The sequence below is a fragment of the Garra rufa genome, chromosome 4 (assembly GCF_049309525.1).
Source record: "Garra rufa chromosome 4, GarRuf1.0, whole genome shotgun sequence".
Classification (NCBI taxonomy): Eukaryota; Metazoa; Chordata; class Actinopteri; order Cypriniformes; family Cyprinidae; genus Garra; species Garra rufa.
This window is the reverse complement of record NC_133364.1, coordinates 47,868,411-47,887,508: the sequence shown is the minus strand read 5'-3', so window position 1 is coordinate 47,887,508 and position 19,098 is coordinate 47,868,411. Positions and strand designations below refer to the sequence as shown.

The window sequence follows — 19,098 nt, the reverse complement described above, 5'->3', positions numbered from 1 at the left end:
ACTGGTCTGCATAAAGCCAAGTCTTAATCCCAGTTGAACACCTCGGTGTGACTTTAAATGCAGACATTGAGCCAAAAAGTTATCACCAAACACCAATGACTTGTACATATCGGTACAGTCATTTTGGACAAATCCAAAACTTTTTCAACAGAGATGGAAATACAATTTTTAAATAGGCTACATTAATTATGTTCCCATTTTTGTTGCCACAGTTTTAGAAGTGCCTATTTCTGTTTTAAAGAAGGGGTGTCCTAATACTTTTGTCCATGTGGTGTTTGTACAAGTCATTGGTGTTTGGCAATGAGTTTTTGGCTCAAGGTCATTTAAAAATCAGTCCAGAGGTGTTCAACTGGGATTAGGACTTGGCTTTATGCAGACCAGTCAAGTTCTTCCACACTGACTGAATCAGTCATTTCGGTTTGAACCTTGCCTTATACACAAAGGCATTGTCATCTTACAATTGAAGAGGCTCCTGTCCAAACTGTTGCTATAAAATTAGAAGCACACAATTCCCTATAATATCATTTTATGCTTAAACATTAAGTTTGTTCTAATGGAAATTACTAAAGTAGTCAAACCTGTTCATTAGAAGGGAGAAAATACTGGCAATAGTGTATCATGTAAAAAAAAAAAATCAACTTTGATTTACAAGTATTTTTGTTAACCCTTTTCAATCATTTAGCAAACCATTTTATAACTTTGATGGTTTGTCATGTGCTGGGACATAAAATAAAAAAAAGCTAATGATACATTTCAGAAACATAAAATTCCATAATATCTTTCTTTACTTGGGCTATTTTATTATATGAACTGATGACCTTACAAAATTTAAAAGAATATCTCTAGAAATGCATTTGTCACTCCGACTGACCATAAAACTGGGGGAGTTTCACTAAATCAGGGCACATGACAAGCTGCTAGAGGGTTTGATTTCTTCTACCCGTCTCAAAGCGATTACAATCCAAATATGTTATTCCATTATTTAGAGATAATTAGTAATCTCTAACCTTTTCATTAAAGTGCACAGTTTTCCTTATTTTTTTCTTATATAAAAACATCTATTGTGATAAGCATTGTGCTGTAACTCACAAAATCAGACCACTAAAAACTGACACTTTGAATATGTAATGTCCTATGAGTGTACAGGTCATTTGCCCAATTTCAGATATCAAAAGACATGTGCTATGCAGGACATTTTTGACCACACCCAGGTTTGACCTGGTTTGCCTGTATACCAGCTGGGTTCTTCAGCTCCAAAATTCTGCTATCATTACCTCACCTTAAGTTGTACTAAACCTGTATTAATTTTTTCTGTGTAATAAAAACAATATACACAAATATTTTGGGAAATTATCTTAACAAAAAGTTTCTGGCCCCCAATGACTTCCATAGCCTTTTTATTTATTAATTTTTATTTCCCAAGATGTGTCCAGCAACTGGCTTCCAACATTCTTTAAAATAACTATTTCAAAAATAATTTAGATAATGTTCAACAGAAGAAAGACTTCATGCAGGTTTTGAACAGAGAATGAGCAAATGACGACAGAATTGTGACGATTGTCTTGCTGAGTTTAGTTCTAACTCTAACCAAACACGGCTCTAACCAAAAGCTAATCATAATGCTCCAAACTATTTGTAAATTAGACACAGTCATGTTTGATTAGGGTTAGAATCATATTTGGTTTGGCCAAGAGGACCCCATGTCCCTTATGAAAATTTATAATGGTTTTACAATGAAAAAAAAATATAAGTATTGTAGTTATTTTTTGGTAACTATCAATTAACTATGTGGGTACCAATTTGGCCCCATGTGGGCTCCCTATATGGGACTGATTGTGTTTGCCCATGCCAAACCCATATGGTTTATGAAACCGGGCCCCATATGTGTTTCCCAGTTTTGAACCCATATAGACGTTAACTATGTGGATACTACCTTGGCCCCATGTAGGCAGACTGTATGGGATTGATTGAGTTTGCCCATGCCAAACCCATATGGTTTATCAAAGCGGGCCCCATATGTGTTTCCCCATTCTGAACCCATATAGACGTTAACTATCTGGGTACTACATTGGCCCCATGTAGGCAGACTGTATGGGACTGATTGAGTTTGCCCATGCCAAACCCATATGGTTTATCAAAGCGGGCCCCATATGTGTTTCCCCATTCTGAACCCATATAGACGTTAACTATCTGGGTACTACATTGGCCCCATGTAGGCAGACTGTATGGGATTGAGTTTGCCCATGCCAAACCCATATGGTTTATCAAACCGGGCCCCATATGTGTTTCCCCATTCTGAACCTATATAGACGTTAACTATCTGGGTACTACATTGGCCCCATGTAGGCAGACTGTATGGGATTGATTGAGTTTGCCCATGCCAAACCCATATGGTTTATCAAAGTGGGCCCCATATGTGTTTCCCCATTCTGAACCCATATAGACGTTAACTATCTGGGTACTACATTGGCCCCATGTAGGCAGACTGTATGGGATTGATTGAGTTTGCCCATGCCAAACCCATATGGTTTATCAAAGTGGGCCCCATATGTGTTTCCCTATTCTGAACCCATATAGACGTTAACTATCTGAGTACTACCTTGGCCCCATGTAGGCAGCCTGTATGGGATTGATTGAGTTTGCCCATGCCAAACCCATATGGTTTATCAAACCGGGCCCCATGTGTGTTTCCCCATTCTGAACCCATGTAGACGTTAACTATCTGGGTACTACCTTGGCCCCATGTAGGCAGCCTATATGGGATTGATTGAGTTTACCCATGCCAAACCCATATGGTTTATCAACGTGGGCCCCATATGTGTTTCCCCGTTTTGAACCCATATAGATGGTAACTGTCTGGGTACTACATTGGCCCCATGTAGGCAGACTGTATGGGATTAATTTGAGTTTGCCCATGCCAAACCCAGATGGTTTATCAACGTGGGCCCCATATGTGTTTCCCCTTTCTGAACCCATATAGACGTTAACTATCTGAGTACTACCTTGGCCCCATGTAGGCAGCCTGTATGGGATTGATTGAGTTTGCCCATGCCAAACCCATATGGTTTATCAAACCGGGCCCCATGTGTGTTTCCCCATTCTGAACCCATGTAGACGTTAACTATCTGGGTACTACCTTGGCCCCATGTAGGCAGCCTATATGGGATTGATTGAGTTTACCCATGCCAAACCCATATGGTTTATCAACGTGGGCCCCATATGTGTTTCCCCGTTTTGAACCCATATAGATGGTAACTGTCTGGGTACTACATTGGCCCCATGTAGGCAGACTGTATGGGATTAATTTGAGTTTGCCCATGCCAAACCCAGATGGTTTATCAACGTGGGCCCCATATGTGTTTCCCCTTTCTGAACCCATATAGACGTTAACTATCTGAGTACTACCTTGGCCCCATGTAGGCAGCCTGTATGGGATTGATTGAGTTTGCCCATGCCAAACCCATATGGTTTATCAAACCGGGCCCCATATGTTTTTCCCCATTCTGAACCCATATAGATGTTAACTATCTGGGTACTACATTGGCCCCATGTAGGCAGACTGTATGGGACTGATTGTGTTTGCCCATGCCAAACCCTTTTGGTTTATCAAACCGGGCCCCATATGTGTTTCCCCATTCTGAACCCATATAGACGTTAACTATCTGGGTACTACATTGGCCCGATGTAGGAAGACTGTATGGGATTGATTGAGTTTGCCCATGCCAAACCCATATGGTTTATCAAAGTGGGCCCCATATGTGTTTCCCCATTCTGAACCCATATAGACGTTAACTATCTGGGTACTACATTGGCCCCATGTAGGCAGACTGTATGGGATTGATTGAGTTTGCCCATGCCAAACCCATATGGTTTATCAAAGTGGGCCCCATATGTGTTTCCCCATTCTGAACCCATATAGACGTTAACTATGTGGGTACTACATTGGCCCCATCTAGGCAGCCTGTATGGGATTGATTGAGTTTGCCCATGCCAAACCCATATGGGTTATCAAAGTGGGCCCCATATGTGTTTCCCCGTTTTGAACCCATATAGATGGTAACTATGTGGGTACTACATTGGCCCCATCTAGGCAGCCTGTATGGGATTGATTGAGTTTGCCCATGCCAAACCCATATGGGTTACCAAATGCGCCCCATATGTGTTTCCCCGTTTTGAACCCATATAGATGGTAACTATCTGGGTACTACATTGGCCCCATCCAGGCAGCCTGTATGGGATTGATTGAGTTTGCCCATGCCAAACCCATATGGTTCATCAAAGCGGGCCCCGTATGTGTTTCCCCATTCTTAAACCATATAGACGGTAACTATATGGGTACTACCTTGGCCCCATTTAGGCAGCCTGTAGGGGATTGATTGAGTTTGCCCATGACTGACCCATATGTTAAACCCATATGGGCCCCACTTGTATAGACCATTTTGAGCCCATATGCTCATTGCTCATTAGTGACCCAGCTGGGACCTACATGGGGAGCCCACCTCTTTTGACCCATGTGGGACCTACTTAGCTACCTCAAGTGGGCCCCAGATAAGATGCCCATTTTGGGACCATGCCCACTTGGTACCCATATAGCCCAAGCATAAACCATGTGGGCCCCACATATGCATGTTGGCTGGGTTGTTCTATTTAAATAGTTAAAAAAAGACTTTAATATATGACAACTAACCGCGAAAGGCTGACCTTTCCCCATTCAGTTGCGTTCATCCAAGTGATGCTATGATATACCGTACCAACACAAACCAGAAGCACCACGCGCAGAGACCTCTCGCGAGAGAACACAACAGGTTTTGCGAGAGAACGCAAAAATTCTCTTACTCCGATTTTTTTCCTCCCACCCAAAAATTTTTTCCACCATCCCAATTTTTTTTCCACCACCCCAATTTTTTTTCTACCAACCCCAATTTTTTTTCCACCACCCCAAAATTGTTTCCACCACCCAGATTTGTTTTTAACCCACCCCTACATTTTTTCCACCACCATGACCTTTTAGGGGCTCCATAGTATACAGTCCAGTTCTTGCTTGTAACAAACCATTAACCATGACTTTTGCCACAATAAACTCCTAATTTGCTTATTGATAGTAAAGCAGTTGTTATGTAGGTATTTGGTAGGATTATGGGTGTAGAATATGGTCATGCAGAATAAATGCTTTATGAGTTCAAAGAAACAGCCAATATGTTAATAATAGGCCTAATGATAAGCAACTAGTTAATAATTAGAATTGGTCCCTATACTAAATTGTTACCCCGTTGTTTTGCTGCCCATTAAAGTTTTCTGCATTTGAACTATGGTGTAACCTGTGTACTTAGGCAAACTAATTAGACCCCAATCTACCAAACTGCTCCATATAACAAAGCACTGGTGGATTACGTTCATCTCATAGCCAATCAAATGAGGTTTTCAGACTGTCTATGTACCCTTATCTGATTGGTTAATTTAACGTGCTGCACGCCAGAAGATATCCTTATCTTTATTTGGCTCAGCATCGTCCTTGCCGCTGCAATGGTACTCTTAATGCACACATACACAAATATAATTATATGCATGTATAAGTAATATTTACACACGTTGTATACCATTAAGTGGACTCCCATCTGTGCATTCAGAATTTCAAGTTAGTGTTAAAAAAGAAAAAATGTAATACATTGATTGGTTTGCAGTTTTCATTTAAATACTAAATATATCATAAAACCTGCTTAAACCATTGAGCTAATGCTAAACTATACACTTAAAACCTTTTATACAAAATCTTTAAGAATAAAAACTCAGTGTGTGTTCATTTTCAGCCCCATTACTGATATTCTCCAGCGTATGGTCCTTGTGCTCACTCCCAGCAATTTTGCAACAAAGGGTACAAGAGACATGGCTATCAGTTCCTCAAAACATACCTCTGATGTAACAATTCTGGGCCACCCAAAGTTGCCAGATTCAAACTCCAGAGTGTTGTGTGAACACTGCTGATTTTGGTGGATCTCATCAATCATATACAACCTCTTAGAGTCCATCCAAAGCAGCATGTGGAAAAAAGTCCTCCTGGCTTGAGAGCGCATTCAAAAAAATCTCCTGGGAGCAGGCAAACTCCAAAAAAACTATATCAACTGGTGGTCGACTGAGCAAATGGGACAGCCGTGCATGAAGCCTACCCGATATACACAACACAAGATGATGAAAGAGAACTTTGAGTTATGAAATTAGTCAAATAAAGGAATACATTAAATATTGCATTCAAAAACAAGTGCCATGTGAGGACAAAGAGGACATCTTTGAAAAGAGGTTTCCTACTTTCTTGAGTTCCTCCAATATAACCATGTTTGAGGACTCAGATGGGGGGTTGTTCTGGAAGTGGTAAACAATCTATGCTCAAATCCTTTTCAGAAGTGAGTTTATCATAATCATTCACAAGGTGCTACTGTGGCCCTTGCTAACAAAGAAAGGTCTAATAAATAAATGTCAACATAATGCATAAACAAAAACAGAGTATTAAATGTTAAATAAACTTGTAGAAAGAAAAACTTGTGGAAATAGATGTTGCCATAAATAAATGAATGAATAAATGAAAGAAAGCATTAATGCATTTGGAAAAAAATAAAACTAATAATACATAAAAACTATAAATATCACAATTTGTAAAGATTTGTAACGTTTCTTTATATACATTTCAATATGTTTTTCACCAAAAATAAAACTCTGAATACTACTGTCATGATTTATTATTCGAATATGTTTCTTTTTTTTTTAAACATCAGTGCACTTTTCGGATTGTAGACACAGAAGCGCGTGAACCGGACTTTTATTTTGATCTGGTGTATGACGTCATAAGTCTGCTCCGCGCTCCTGCATCTGTGTTTCAGCTGAAGAAAGGTTTGTAGTCTTTACTGTTTCAACTTTGAAGTGTTTAAATTCATACCATACGTTTAGTCTGTTTTATATGGCTTACAAGCGATGTAAACGTAATAATTATTGCATGCAACATGTTAATATTTTATCTAATGATGAACGTTATTAAAGCGCATCCACACAGCGCCTGGTTTCTCTCTCTGTTAGTGCTTCAGATCAGAAACACGAATTACAAACGCTGAGAGACCTGCTGCTCAAAACAATCAATACAACGAGAAGAACAAACTCAATGACAACTTTGGCAAAAAATTGCAAATGTTGTTGTTGTTGTTGTTGTTGTTGTTGTTGTTGTTGTTGTAATGACAATCTTAAATACTACAGCATTTAGAAATATTAACGTAATATACTATAATAATGTATGTAATATACTAAATGTTATAATCATTAAATACCTGAATAGTAAAAATTTAAAGTTTTGATTGTTTGTCTAATCAGATCATTTAAGTCCATTAACTATCACTCTGATTCCCTCACTAGTGCACTGACTACTGAACTAGAGCTGATTGAGATTTTTTTTTCTTTTCTGATAATTGTCTTTTCCTTAAACAGGAAAAAGTTTCCAAACACAGAAACAAACTCCTGGTGGAGCAACAGAGATCCACGTGACACACTGTTATAAAGATGGCATTTATTAAAGAGGAGAGTGAAGACATGAAGATTGAAGAAACATTCAGAGTCAAACATGAAGATACTGAGGAACAAACAGGTTGGTTTTCATTCTCAAAGCTAAACTATCCTATTCTCATTTAATTTGTCTTTAGCAGGTGTTTTTCTAAACTGTCTACCTTCCTGCAGATTTTAGCTTAATGTTTTTCTTAAAGTTCTCTTAAAGACCTTTTTTTATTTAAAAACAGCATTTAAAGAATTGTGTCATTTGATATTTAAATGTTAATGTTCACTGCTAGGATTGAGTAATATTTTTCATGTGGTCTTGCTCTGATGTAATGATGACGTATGTGAAATAAAAGGTGCGTTCGACTTCATGCGGCGCTGCACAGACCGATCGGCGGCTGACTTAAAGTAGTGCCTGCCGCTTAGAAATTTTGTCCGACTTGAACCGACGCCACGTGACGTTCACGTGTGGCATCAAAGTAACGCGAGAGCGTTTCGAGAACAGCCGGCTTGCTCAGCCAGCGCAACATTTCAGAAGGGACTGCGCCAGGCTGTGATGACGTCACAGCTTCTCATGATTGGCCACATTCACCACATGACGATCATCACGCGTGTTTCCTGCATAACAAATCAATTTGCATGCCATTTCGTAAATAGTTTACGATCTTTTGACTACAGTACATTTTATTCCCTTAAATTCCTTGTATTGGATTTGTGCATAAATGTATTATTGTACTTTTTTCCATACAGACCACTTATAGTATTCAGCTGCATATTTAAGTAATATATTTTATGGAATAACTAAAATGTCACAGACATTTAATCTAATGTGGTCGACATTGATTGATGCTGAAATCTGTAGTTGCTGCTTCACTTGCATGTGCTGCATTTCTTCCAACAAAAAAGGTATTTCTATAGCTTCCAGTTCATCTGCAATACAGTAGGCAAACGCCACGTGATCTGCCATGTTTGAGGGAGCAACGAGATCCCCAACTTGTCCGACTTAACGGCTCCGTTTTCAGCTCCTCCCCGACTGCTTTCGGCTAATCTCGCCGATCGATCTGCGCAGTATGAGCTCGAACACACCTAAAGTCTGGTGACAGCCGTCACTTTCATTCAACTTGTTTGACTTAATTGTCAGAATCAGGTGCTTTAACTAAGAGAGGCATGCAAAATATTCAGAGTGGGTGGAGCTTGAGGACTGGTATTGAAAACCACTGGCTTAGGGCAGATAGGATGTAGTTATATGTTAGTTTTTACACTTTACATGTTTGAATGTTTTGAAATCTGTTGCTTTGTGTCATTAAACTGAGGTTAACTTGTACTTATCTTTTTTCACCTTAGACCTGATGGCACTGAAAGAGGAGAGTGAAGTACTGAATGAAATGGAAGAGAAAGATCAGGATTTCATGAATGGAGAAAAATCTTTTAGTTGTTCACAGACTGAAACGACTTCCTTAATAGAAATAAATCGAAAGACGGTAAGAAGTTATTTAACCTGCCATCAGTATGCAAAGTCTTTCAATCAAACAGAAAGAATTACAAGACACATGAGAGTTCACACAGGAGAGAAACCTTACGGCTGCCAAGAGTGTGGAAAGACGTTTAACTATAAACAACGCTTTGAAGTCCACTTACGAATTCACACTGGAGAGAAGCCTTTCACATGCAAGCAATGTGGAAAAAGTTTCACCCGAAAAGGAAACCTTGATCAACACATGAGTGTTCACAATAGAGAGAGCCTTTTCACCTGCCGACAGTGTGGAGTAAGTTTCACTCAAAAAGAAAGCTTTATCAGTCACATGAGAATTCACAATGGAGATCAGCCTTACATGTGTGATCAGTGTGGAAAGAGTTTTGGTCAAAAACAACCATTTAAAGTCCACTTGAGAATTCACTCCGGAGAGCAACCCTACACATGCCCTCAGTGCGGAAAGAGGTTTAATTATAAATACCAATTAGAAAAGCACATAAGAATTCACACTGGAGAGAAGCCTTTCACCTGCCAGCAATGTGGAAGAAGTTTCAGGCAAAAAGTTACCCTGAACACACACATGAGAGTTCACTCTAGAGAGAAGTCATTTATATGTGGTCACTGCGGAAAGAGTTTTGATCAACATCAAAACCTTGAAGTTCATATGAGAACTCACAGAGAAAAATCCTACACATGCCCTCTGTGTGGAAAGAGTTTCTCTCAAAAACAACACTTGGAAGAGCACATAAGAATTCACACTGGAGAGAAGCCTTTCACCTGCCAGCAATGTGGAAGAAGTTTCAACCTAAAAGGAAACCTTAACAGACACATGGACCTTCACACTGGAGAGAAGTAATTTGTATGTGATCACTGTGGAAAGAGTTTCAGAAATAAAGCAGCACTTCAATACCACATGAGGTTTCACACATGAGAGATTTGTATGTTTATGTTATCAGTGTGATGTGAGTTATAATAACACCAAGTGTGCAAAAGTACTTGAAGATGGAGCATTGATGGTAATATGTAATAGTAAATAGAAGCGGAATAAAGTGATAAAAATGAAAATGGTATGTGAGCAATGATTGTACATTTCAATCAAATAGGTAATAAAATATGGGTATGTGGAGTAATAACTGGGGTCCCATTAAGTGTGAAGATGGGAATAAAGGAGGAAATGTAAAAAGCTGAATACTTACAGATGACTAGAGAGTATTGTGTTCTCGCCTGAGCTCTTTTACTCATTTGATTTCATATTGGAATCTTCAATGGTAAGCAAAATGGGTAATTTTTCATCAGTAAGGTTCAGTGAAGTATCAGCACACCAGAGCAACTCATTCTCAGTGTCAGGAGCATTGTGATGCTGCACCAGAGCCGATGACTGAAGGACTGAATTACCTCTGCTCCTGCAGTTTATATCAGGACTGCCGTGATGCATTCATATTTCAAAAACTTTTGTAGCCATACGTAGAGAATAAACTGTCACTGAAGCTGATTATTGAAGCTGATAATGCTCTTTTTGAATTTTTTTATTCATTATCTGCTGAGATTTTTATAGATTTAATAATCTTTTATACTAAATATATGCAGATTATATAAACACTAATGTTCATTTTATCAAGCCATTCAAATTGAGGACTGCGGCTTAGTTTTAAATAGACTCTGAGACAATGGAGGCACCAATTTATCATCTGTAAATAAAATAAGCAGCATGTCTAAACAATAAAGCTGTTCACACCACAAGTGCTCATAGTCATTACTTGTAATGATCTATCGGCGTTATATCCTCTATTTATATCCTTCATGGAAGCCCTTCCCGTGTGCTTTACCGTGTTACCTTTTTCAGTATCTGGTTTGACCACCAGTTGCCTCACGCATGCAACACATCTCCTTCAGAGTTGATCAGGTTGTTGATTGTGGACTGAATGTTGGTCCACTCCTCTTCAATGGCTGTGCGAAGTTGCTGAATATTGGCAGGAACTGGAACACGCTGTTGAATACGCCGATCCAGACCATCCCAAACATGCTCAATGGGTGACATATCCGGTGAGTATGCTGACCATGCAATTATGCATATATGCCTGCCCACAATGTTGACATTAGCAAACTGCTCACCCAGATGATGGGCTGGTGTGGTTACACGTGGTCTGTGGTTGTGAGGCCGGTTGGATGTACTGTCAATTCTCTGAAACACCTCTGAAGACGGCTTATGGTAGAGAAATTAACATTCAGTTCACGGACAACAGCTCTGGTGGACATTCCTGCAGTCAGCGTGCCAATTGCATGCTCCCTCAAAACTTGCAACATCTGCGGCATTGTGTTGTGTGACAAAACTGCACATTTTAGAGTCGTCTTTTATTGTGGCCAACCTAAGGCACACTTGTGCAATAATCATCTTGATATGCCACACCTGTGAGGTGGATGGATCACCTCAGCAAAGGAGAAACAATGACAAATGTCTAAGATGTCGTTGTCTCATTTACAAGGTACAAAATATGCCAGAATACATCGCTGGTCTCTGCATTTTGCAAGTATTCCACCATGTTGGTCCCCACCAGTAGTAATACTATAGTAAAACTGTAGTTAAGCATGACTGTAGTAACTGTGTTTTTTTGGTGTGTTTTTTTGTTTTTGTTTTTGTTTTAAAAAACCATGGTTCTGAAACCATGGTTTTACTACGGTTATATTGTAGTAATTACTATAGTAATCCTTCTCAAAAAAAAAAAATCCTACAGGATTCCAGTTAGAATTTCTATCATATTTTGGAACCGTTCCTAAAGGATTCCATTAGGAATTGTCTTCTAGGATTTTCTTATACAAGACATAAGAATCCTGTAGCATAATTTCTACAGGATTTTAATGGGTTTTATTTTAAAGCATCTTTCAAGAATTTTGAAGAATCCTAACCTTACACTTTTTTCTTTTTTATAACACTAACTAATAGTTTAGTGTCTTGCAGTTTACTTTAACTCACCTCGATGTACATTCCAATAGAAATCCTCTACAGAATTCCAGTTAGAATTTCATTCATATTTTGGAACCGTTCCTATAGGATTTTGATAGGAATAGTGTTAGGATTCTTTTTTTTTTTTATATATAGATGCTTTAAAATGAAACAGGATCCCATTAAAATCCTGTAGAAATTATCCTACAGAATATTTATGTCTTTTCCCATAAGAAAATCTTATAAGACAATTCCTATTCCAATAACAATTGTAAGCAACATACAATGAACAACGTCTACATCAGGGTGAGGTGAGGTCAATAGTAAACTGAAAGTACTTTTTGTTAGCAAAACAAAAACAGTGGAAAAGTGCACCTTCAGATAAAAGTTTCGATAAAGACATGAACAAGCATCCAATTAGATCCCATAAAAAATCCTTTAGGACTGATCCTACAGAATATTTATGTCTTGTAAGAATATTCCTATAGAAATGGTTCCAAAATATGATAGAAATTCCAATAAGAATCCTGTACAAAATTCTTATTGGAATCCTTTAGGATTTTTTGACAAGACATACATATTCTGTCAAATGGTTTCTATGGAATTTTTATGGGATCAAATTGGATGCCTGTTAACGTCCTTTTTTCCCCTTTTTGTAATCTAAAGTGCACTTTTCCACTGTTTTTATTTTACTAACAAATAGTACTTGCAGTTTGTCGTTTACAGCACCTTGATGCAGCACACAGCTTTAGCGCGCACACACACACACACACACACACACACACACACACACACACACATACATATGTAATTAGGCAAAAAAACTGCAGTCAAAATAAGCTGGACAGCAGACGAATGTACTGCACTCGAAAGGAAATTCATTGTGAGGAAACAAGTTCCAGGGAAAATGGACTGTCAGCATTGCATTGATGTAGAAGCTCAAGTTTTAGGAAAACGAGACTTGAAGGCAGTCAAATATTTAATCAAAAACCACATTTCTTCTGTCAAAACTGTCATTCCAAACCCATAAGAAATTTGTGCATCTTTAGAACACAAATTAAGATATTTTAAAGGAAACCTGAGAGATTTCTGTCCCTTTCCTGAAAATCTGTTCATCCTAAACTTTTAAACTTCAAAAATATACATAAAATTGAAGTAGTTCATGTGGTTTAATCCCAGTTTTATGAAGTGATGTGAATTGCTTTTTATGTGCCAAAAAAAAAAAAAATTCTATGACAAAATGCCTTTACCTCCATTTAGATTTGCATTTTTACAAAACGACAACAAGAGTGTTCACAATATTCCATGAATATTTCTGAATATAACATTTCTTAGGTTTTCTAAATGACCTGAGAGTGAGTAAATAATTACAAATGTTCATTTTCAGGTGAACTAACCCTTTAAAGTTCTTTCTTAAAATATAAAAGACAAAAAAAATTGACGACAGAGGAAAATGTCTTTTTATATGTTAAGGTTGTTCTTACATTTTTATTCCAAGGAAAAAGCTGTTGATTTTTGCATTGTGATCCTTTGAGCTGGTTAAAGCATGTTCTTTGACATTAAATTGACCAAAGATGATGCACATGTAAATCTAGCTTATCCTTGATATGATGACTTGCTTGATTCTGTGCTGATTTGATGCAATAGCCTAATTAATGTGTGTGTGTGTGTGTGTGTGTGTGTGTGTGTGTGTGTGTGTGTGTGTGTGTGTGTGTGTGTGTGTGTGTGTGTGTGTGTTTGTTGTGTGTGTGTGTGTGTGTGTGTGTGTGTGTGTGTGTGTGTGTGTGTGATACACATTCATAGGTTACTCCTTTCATAAGTAATAGTAGACAAACGGCATAAACAGACAGCACACGGACTCTACAAGATTCACAGATTATTTTTTATTGAGTTTTTACTGTATGTCTAAATTTGTTATAAATGGGTTGTTTTTGTTCCAATCTCATACATTAAATGTTAAAATATCTAATACATATGGTACTGCTTATATTATTTCATCATCTGTACACCAATATAAGTAGTGAATGTGCATGTCCGTGTCGGGGTGGTAATGTGGGCTGGTGTGGCTACACTGCCAGGGCTGAATTTTTTTGTCCCAGTCCGCCCCTGCATACCAATAATATTAGGTCCAGTTATTTTTGATTGGGACGGGGAACAAAACAGGGGGGTCCACTTTCCCCTTTGTTTTTTGCCTTGGTCATAGAATCTTTGTCAATAGTTTTGAGGTGCTCCTTTGTTGGAGCAATCTAAATCGGATTTTTAGAGATGGAGCAGTTTACCCTTATCTTTGATTGGTCGAATTAATGTAGTGAAAATGAATGTTCTTTTTGTTTTTCAGATTATTCCTTTGTATTTACCGAAGAATTTTTTTCAAATGGCTTGATCAGATTATTAAAAACATTTTGTGGGGTGGTAAATCTCCCAGCATTCGAAAAACATTGCTTCATAGATGTCACCTGAGTGGTGAGCTCTCATTACCTATTTTTTTTTATTTAGTACTGGTCAGTGAATATTCATAAATTAACATTTTGTTTTAGTTTGTCCAACGCACCTTGGTGCAGATTGGAGGCCAACTCGTGTTTATCAACTTCTCTGTTGGCTTTGCTTGCTTCTCCTCTATCTTTCAATGTCTCCTCTTCTTCACTAACATGTAGTGCAGTAGTGGTAGCTACAGTTCGGATTTGGTGTCAATTCAGACCAGACAACACTTAAAATTTACCTCTGCTTCAACATTAATGCCATTACTGGAGAATCAAATGTTTCCCTCATCTCTTACGGATCCTATTTTCAAGCAGTGGCATGGAAAAGGCCTAAAAAGTTTTCAAGACCTGTATAGAGATGGCACACTTTGTAGTTACATACAGCTTTCCTCTGAAATGGGGTTGCCAGGATCTCATTTCTTTCAGGCTAGACATTGCTCTGCTTCTTTATTTTCTGGTTTTCCATCTCAGCCCCAGGTACAGGTATGGGAAGAGTTACTGCAACTTAACCCTCAACACAAGTCACAAATTTCAAAAATCTATGGTTGTATTTTAAGGCTACGTTTACATTAATCCGGATACATTTGAAAACGGAGTTTTCATTTTAAAACGGTCTCCGTCCACACTAGCATTTTCAAGCGTTTTCCAAAAGTTTCTAATCCACACAGAAACGTAGGAAAACATCAAATTCGCCTTACTGCGCATGCGTAAAGCCTCCAAAATTATACAGATGTAATAAATTTTCACGCAATTCTTCTGGCGGGATAATTTACGAAAATATCTCCAAATTCACTGACGCGTCTATATCGTCGTCATGTTTTGCAGGACAGCAACTCTGAGTAAATTTTCTGTCATCATTTTAGGACTGTAATTTGAAGAGTGTAGAAGGTAAATCTCTTTAGCAGCAGTGTGACAGTGAATAGCACAGGCACAATTTCTGGTGGAAACATAGATCTATTGGTACAATATGCATCACATGACTAAATAATATAATCGTTTTCAAAAGCCTTCGTTTCTCCCAGTTGACACGGCAACACATAACCGGCATTATCAGAAATCTCCACTTTGGCCAGAGTTTTTAGAAATAATCGTTTTCTGTGATAAAAACGGGGTTTTCGTGTAAACGAGAGGCCAAACCGCAGTAAAATATCTGTGTCTTCCCTTCGTGTAAACAGGGCCTTAAGCTTAGATGATTATTCACTTACTAAAATTAAAACAGCATGGGAGTGTGAGTTGGGAGAAAGCTTTGAAGAAGAATGGTGGCTAGGTGCACTACATAGAATACGCTCTAGTACAATTTGTGCTCGTCTTAGCCTGATACAATTTAAAGTATTTCATAGAATACATTTCTCTAAGGCCAGGTTATCTGTAATCTTTCCTAATATCGAAGACCGATGTGACAGATGTCATGCATCTCAGTGTTATTTGAGTCATATGTTTTTTACCTGTCCTATGTTGCAGAATTACTGGATTAATTATATTACTATAATGTCTAAGGTGTTACAGGTCAGTATAGATGTATGCCCTGATTTGGCCATTTTTGGGGTACCAAAGATTTGGTCTCAGTTTGATTCTAAACAACTTGATATTTTAGCCTTTACTTCATTGTTAGCTAGGCACAGTATTTTACTTCACTGGAAATCTAAAAAGCCTCCAACTACATCTCAATGGTGTTATGGTTTACATGCTGGATGGACGAGACGAGATGCGAAGTACAATTAGAACAATATATTTAATAATCTTCTGACAGGAACAAGGCAAGAACACAGAGAACTTCCACACACACTGTAAAACCCGATAAGTTCAGAGTACTCAAAACTTTTGTGGAAACTGATTACCTAAGATTTTTTAAGTAAACATACTTAAAAATTACAATTACACAAAACTTAAACATTTTTCTTTTCTTTTTTTAAAATTTTAAGTACAGTGTACTTAAAACTTAAGTGTAGCATATGTAAAGTTCTTAAATACTTCTTAAATACTGTATGTTAATAGGCAATTGTTGCGTTTGCTACTGCTAGATAAGACGTTCTTGCTTATATCTATTTTATACTTCTGTAGTTATCTATATCTCTGCCTATATATATATATATATTTATATGTATATATATATATGTATATATATCCATATGTATATGTAGACTTGGATTAATTCGTTGGTGATAGTACATTTTTACGCGGGTCTAGACGGACTGTTGTAGTTTGTTTACACAGATATTGTATTTATCTGGATTAATTCAACTGTATTTACATTAAATTACTCTCAGAAAGCAGTTATTCGTTCTGGTGCTTTGTATTGCTAGCATTTTTTGGTGTTAAAGTATAGTTTTGATTGCACTTAATCAAATTAGACTACTGAGCCATGGCCAAGGGAAGCTTTTGTTCTCACGTGGTTCCCTTTCCTGAGCGCGCTTAGATGTGCTAAGTGCGTTCAATCTTAGTTTCGATTTGAGCCATTTGAGCCATTTGCGTACGATCTATTTGGGCTGACTCAGCAGAGGGGGCGTATCTAGCGAGGAGAAGTGTTTAAATAGTGAAGTCAGCTTCAATTCTGTGGGTTAAGTGATTTCTCAGTCCTCGGGCACGGACAGAACGACAGCGCGCAAGTAAGTACTTAAATACTGTATGTTAATAGGCAATTGTTGCGTTTGCTACTGCTAGATAAGACGTTCTTGCTTATATCTATTTTATACTTCTGTAGTTATCTATATCTCTGCCTATATATATATATATATATATTTATATGTATATATATATATGTATATATATCCATATGTATATGTAGACTTGGATTAATTCGTTGGTGTTAGTACATTTTTACGCGGGTCTAGACGGACTGTTGTAGTTTGTTTACACAGATATTGTATTTATCTGGATTAATTCAATTGTATTTACATTAAATTACTCTCAGAAAGCAGTTATTCGTTCTGGTGCTTTGTATTGCTAGCATTTTTTGGTGTTAAAGTATAGTTTTGATTGCACTTAATCAAATTAGACTACTGAGCCACGGCCAAGGGAAGCTTTTGTTCTCACGTGGTTCCCTTTCCTGAGCGCGCTTAGATGTGCTAAGTGCGTTCAATCTTAGTTTCGATTTGAGCCATTTGAGCCATTTGCGTACGATCTATTTGGGCTGACTCAGCAGAGGGGGAGTACCCAGCTGTTTTCACTGAACAGTCATTTGGTGGTGTATTTAACTGCATCATAACAGCTGACGCTGAAGCGTCAGCAGAAGCGTTCAGCCTCCTCGTGTGAAGACCGACAAGGGTAAAGACAGCGACTTGTCCTGCGCGACTTAGCCGAGCAACGCAGCCGACAACGCACTTCGGTATTCTTTTCCTTCATCTCACTCCTACTTCTGCCCTCCTCTATCATGTGTTTCCAATTCATTCCGGTGCACTCTACACATCGCGCTAACATCAAACGCACACGTCGACGCAATCTTTCTAATCTGCATCCTATTCACACCTCTTCCACTGAAACTTTCTCTTTGACTGTTGGCCTCTGGAACTGTCAGTCAGCTGTCAACAAATCTGACTTCATTTCTGCCTTTTCTTTGCAATCTGGCCTGAGCATCCTAGGTTTGACTGAGACCTGGATTCGTCCAGAAAACTCAGCAACCCCAGCCGCTCTGTCTAATAACTTTTCCTTCTCCCACACCCCTCGTTACACTGGAAAGGGCGGCGGTACTGGACTGCTCATTTCTAACAACTGGAAATACTCAACCCATTCTCCTCTTGGCAATTATAACTCATTCGAATGTCATTCAGTGACTATAACAACTCCCATCAAACTCCATGTTGTAGTAATTTATCGTCCTCCTACTCAACTTGGCATTTTCCTAGAAGAGCTGGATGTGCTACTATCCTCATTTCCAGAGGATGGCACCCCATTTCTAGTCTTTGGAGACTTTAACATTCACCCTGACAAACCCTATGCGACTGACTTCCATACACTCCTAGCTTCATTTGATCTCAAACGCACTATCACTACACACACTCATAAATCTGGAAACCAACTTGATCTCATTTATACACGTAACTGTACTACAGATAACATAGCAGTCAAACCCTTACACATCTCTGACCACTTCTTCATTACTTTCGACCTACATCAAGTTACCTGTGCACCACCAACCCCTCTACCTGTTACTTTTAGACGAAACCTACGCTCTCTCTCAACTTCCCGCCTTTCGTCTTTAGTATCCTCCTCTCTTCCCTCTCAAACCCACTTCTCATCCCTGGATACTAATACAGCAACGGACACCCTGTGCTCGACTCTCACGACTTGTCTAGATGATATCTGCCCTCTCTCCTCCAGGCCAGCACGGGCTGCTCCCTCAAACCCTTGGTTATCCGAGGTTCTTCGTGAGCAGCGCTCCAAACTTAGGGCAGCTGAGAGGAAATGGCACAAATCTAAGGATCCGTCTGACTTGAGTATGTATCAGTCTCTGCTGTCATCATTCTCTACCCAAGTCCACACTGCCAAATCTTCATACTTCCACAATAAGATCAACAATGCTCCAGACACACGAAGCCTCTTCAAAACTTTCAATTCACTGCTTTGCCCCCCTCCACCACCTCCCACCACTACTATAACAGCTGAGGACTTCGCCACATTCTTCACAGACAAAACTGCATCTATCAGCAATCAGTTCTCAGCTCCACACATACAGG

At 38.6% G+C, this 19,098-nt stretch overlaps 1 protein-coding gene across 1 annotated transcript; it reads left to right on the top strand.

Annotated features, from left to right (window-relative positions):
• Positions 1-7,482: 7,482 nt before the first annotated feature.
• On the top strand, positions 7,483-10,332 carry LOC141334110 (uncharacterized). Its single transcript, XM_073839254.1, has 2 exons — positions 7,483-7,624; positions 8,875-10,332. The coding sequence occupies exons 1-2, from the start codon at positions 7,540-7,542 to the stop codon at positions 9,858-9,860; spliced, it is 1,071 nt and encodes a 356-aa protein (XP_073695355.1). The 5' UTR covers positions 7,483-7,539; the 3' UTR covers positions 9,861-10,332.
• The last annotated feature ends 8,766 nt before the right edge of the window (positions 10,333-19,098 follow it).

Bases quoted from the DNA above. Each gene is read 5' to 3' on its own strand.
- LOC141334110 (XM_073839254.1), top strand. From the start codon at position 7,540: ATGGCATTTATTAAAGAGGAGAGTGAAGACATGAAGATTGAAGAAACA. The intron at 7,625-8,874 runs GTTGGTTTTCAT...TTTTCACCTTAG, and splicing joins AGATACTGAGGAACAAACAG to ACCTGATGGCACTGAAAGAG.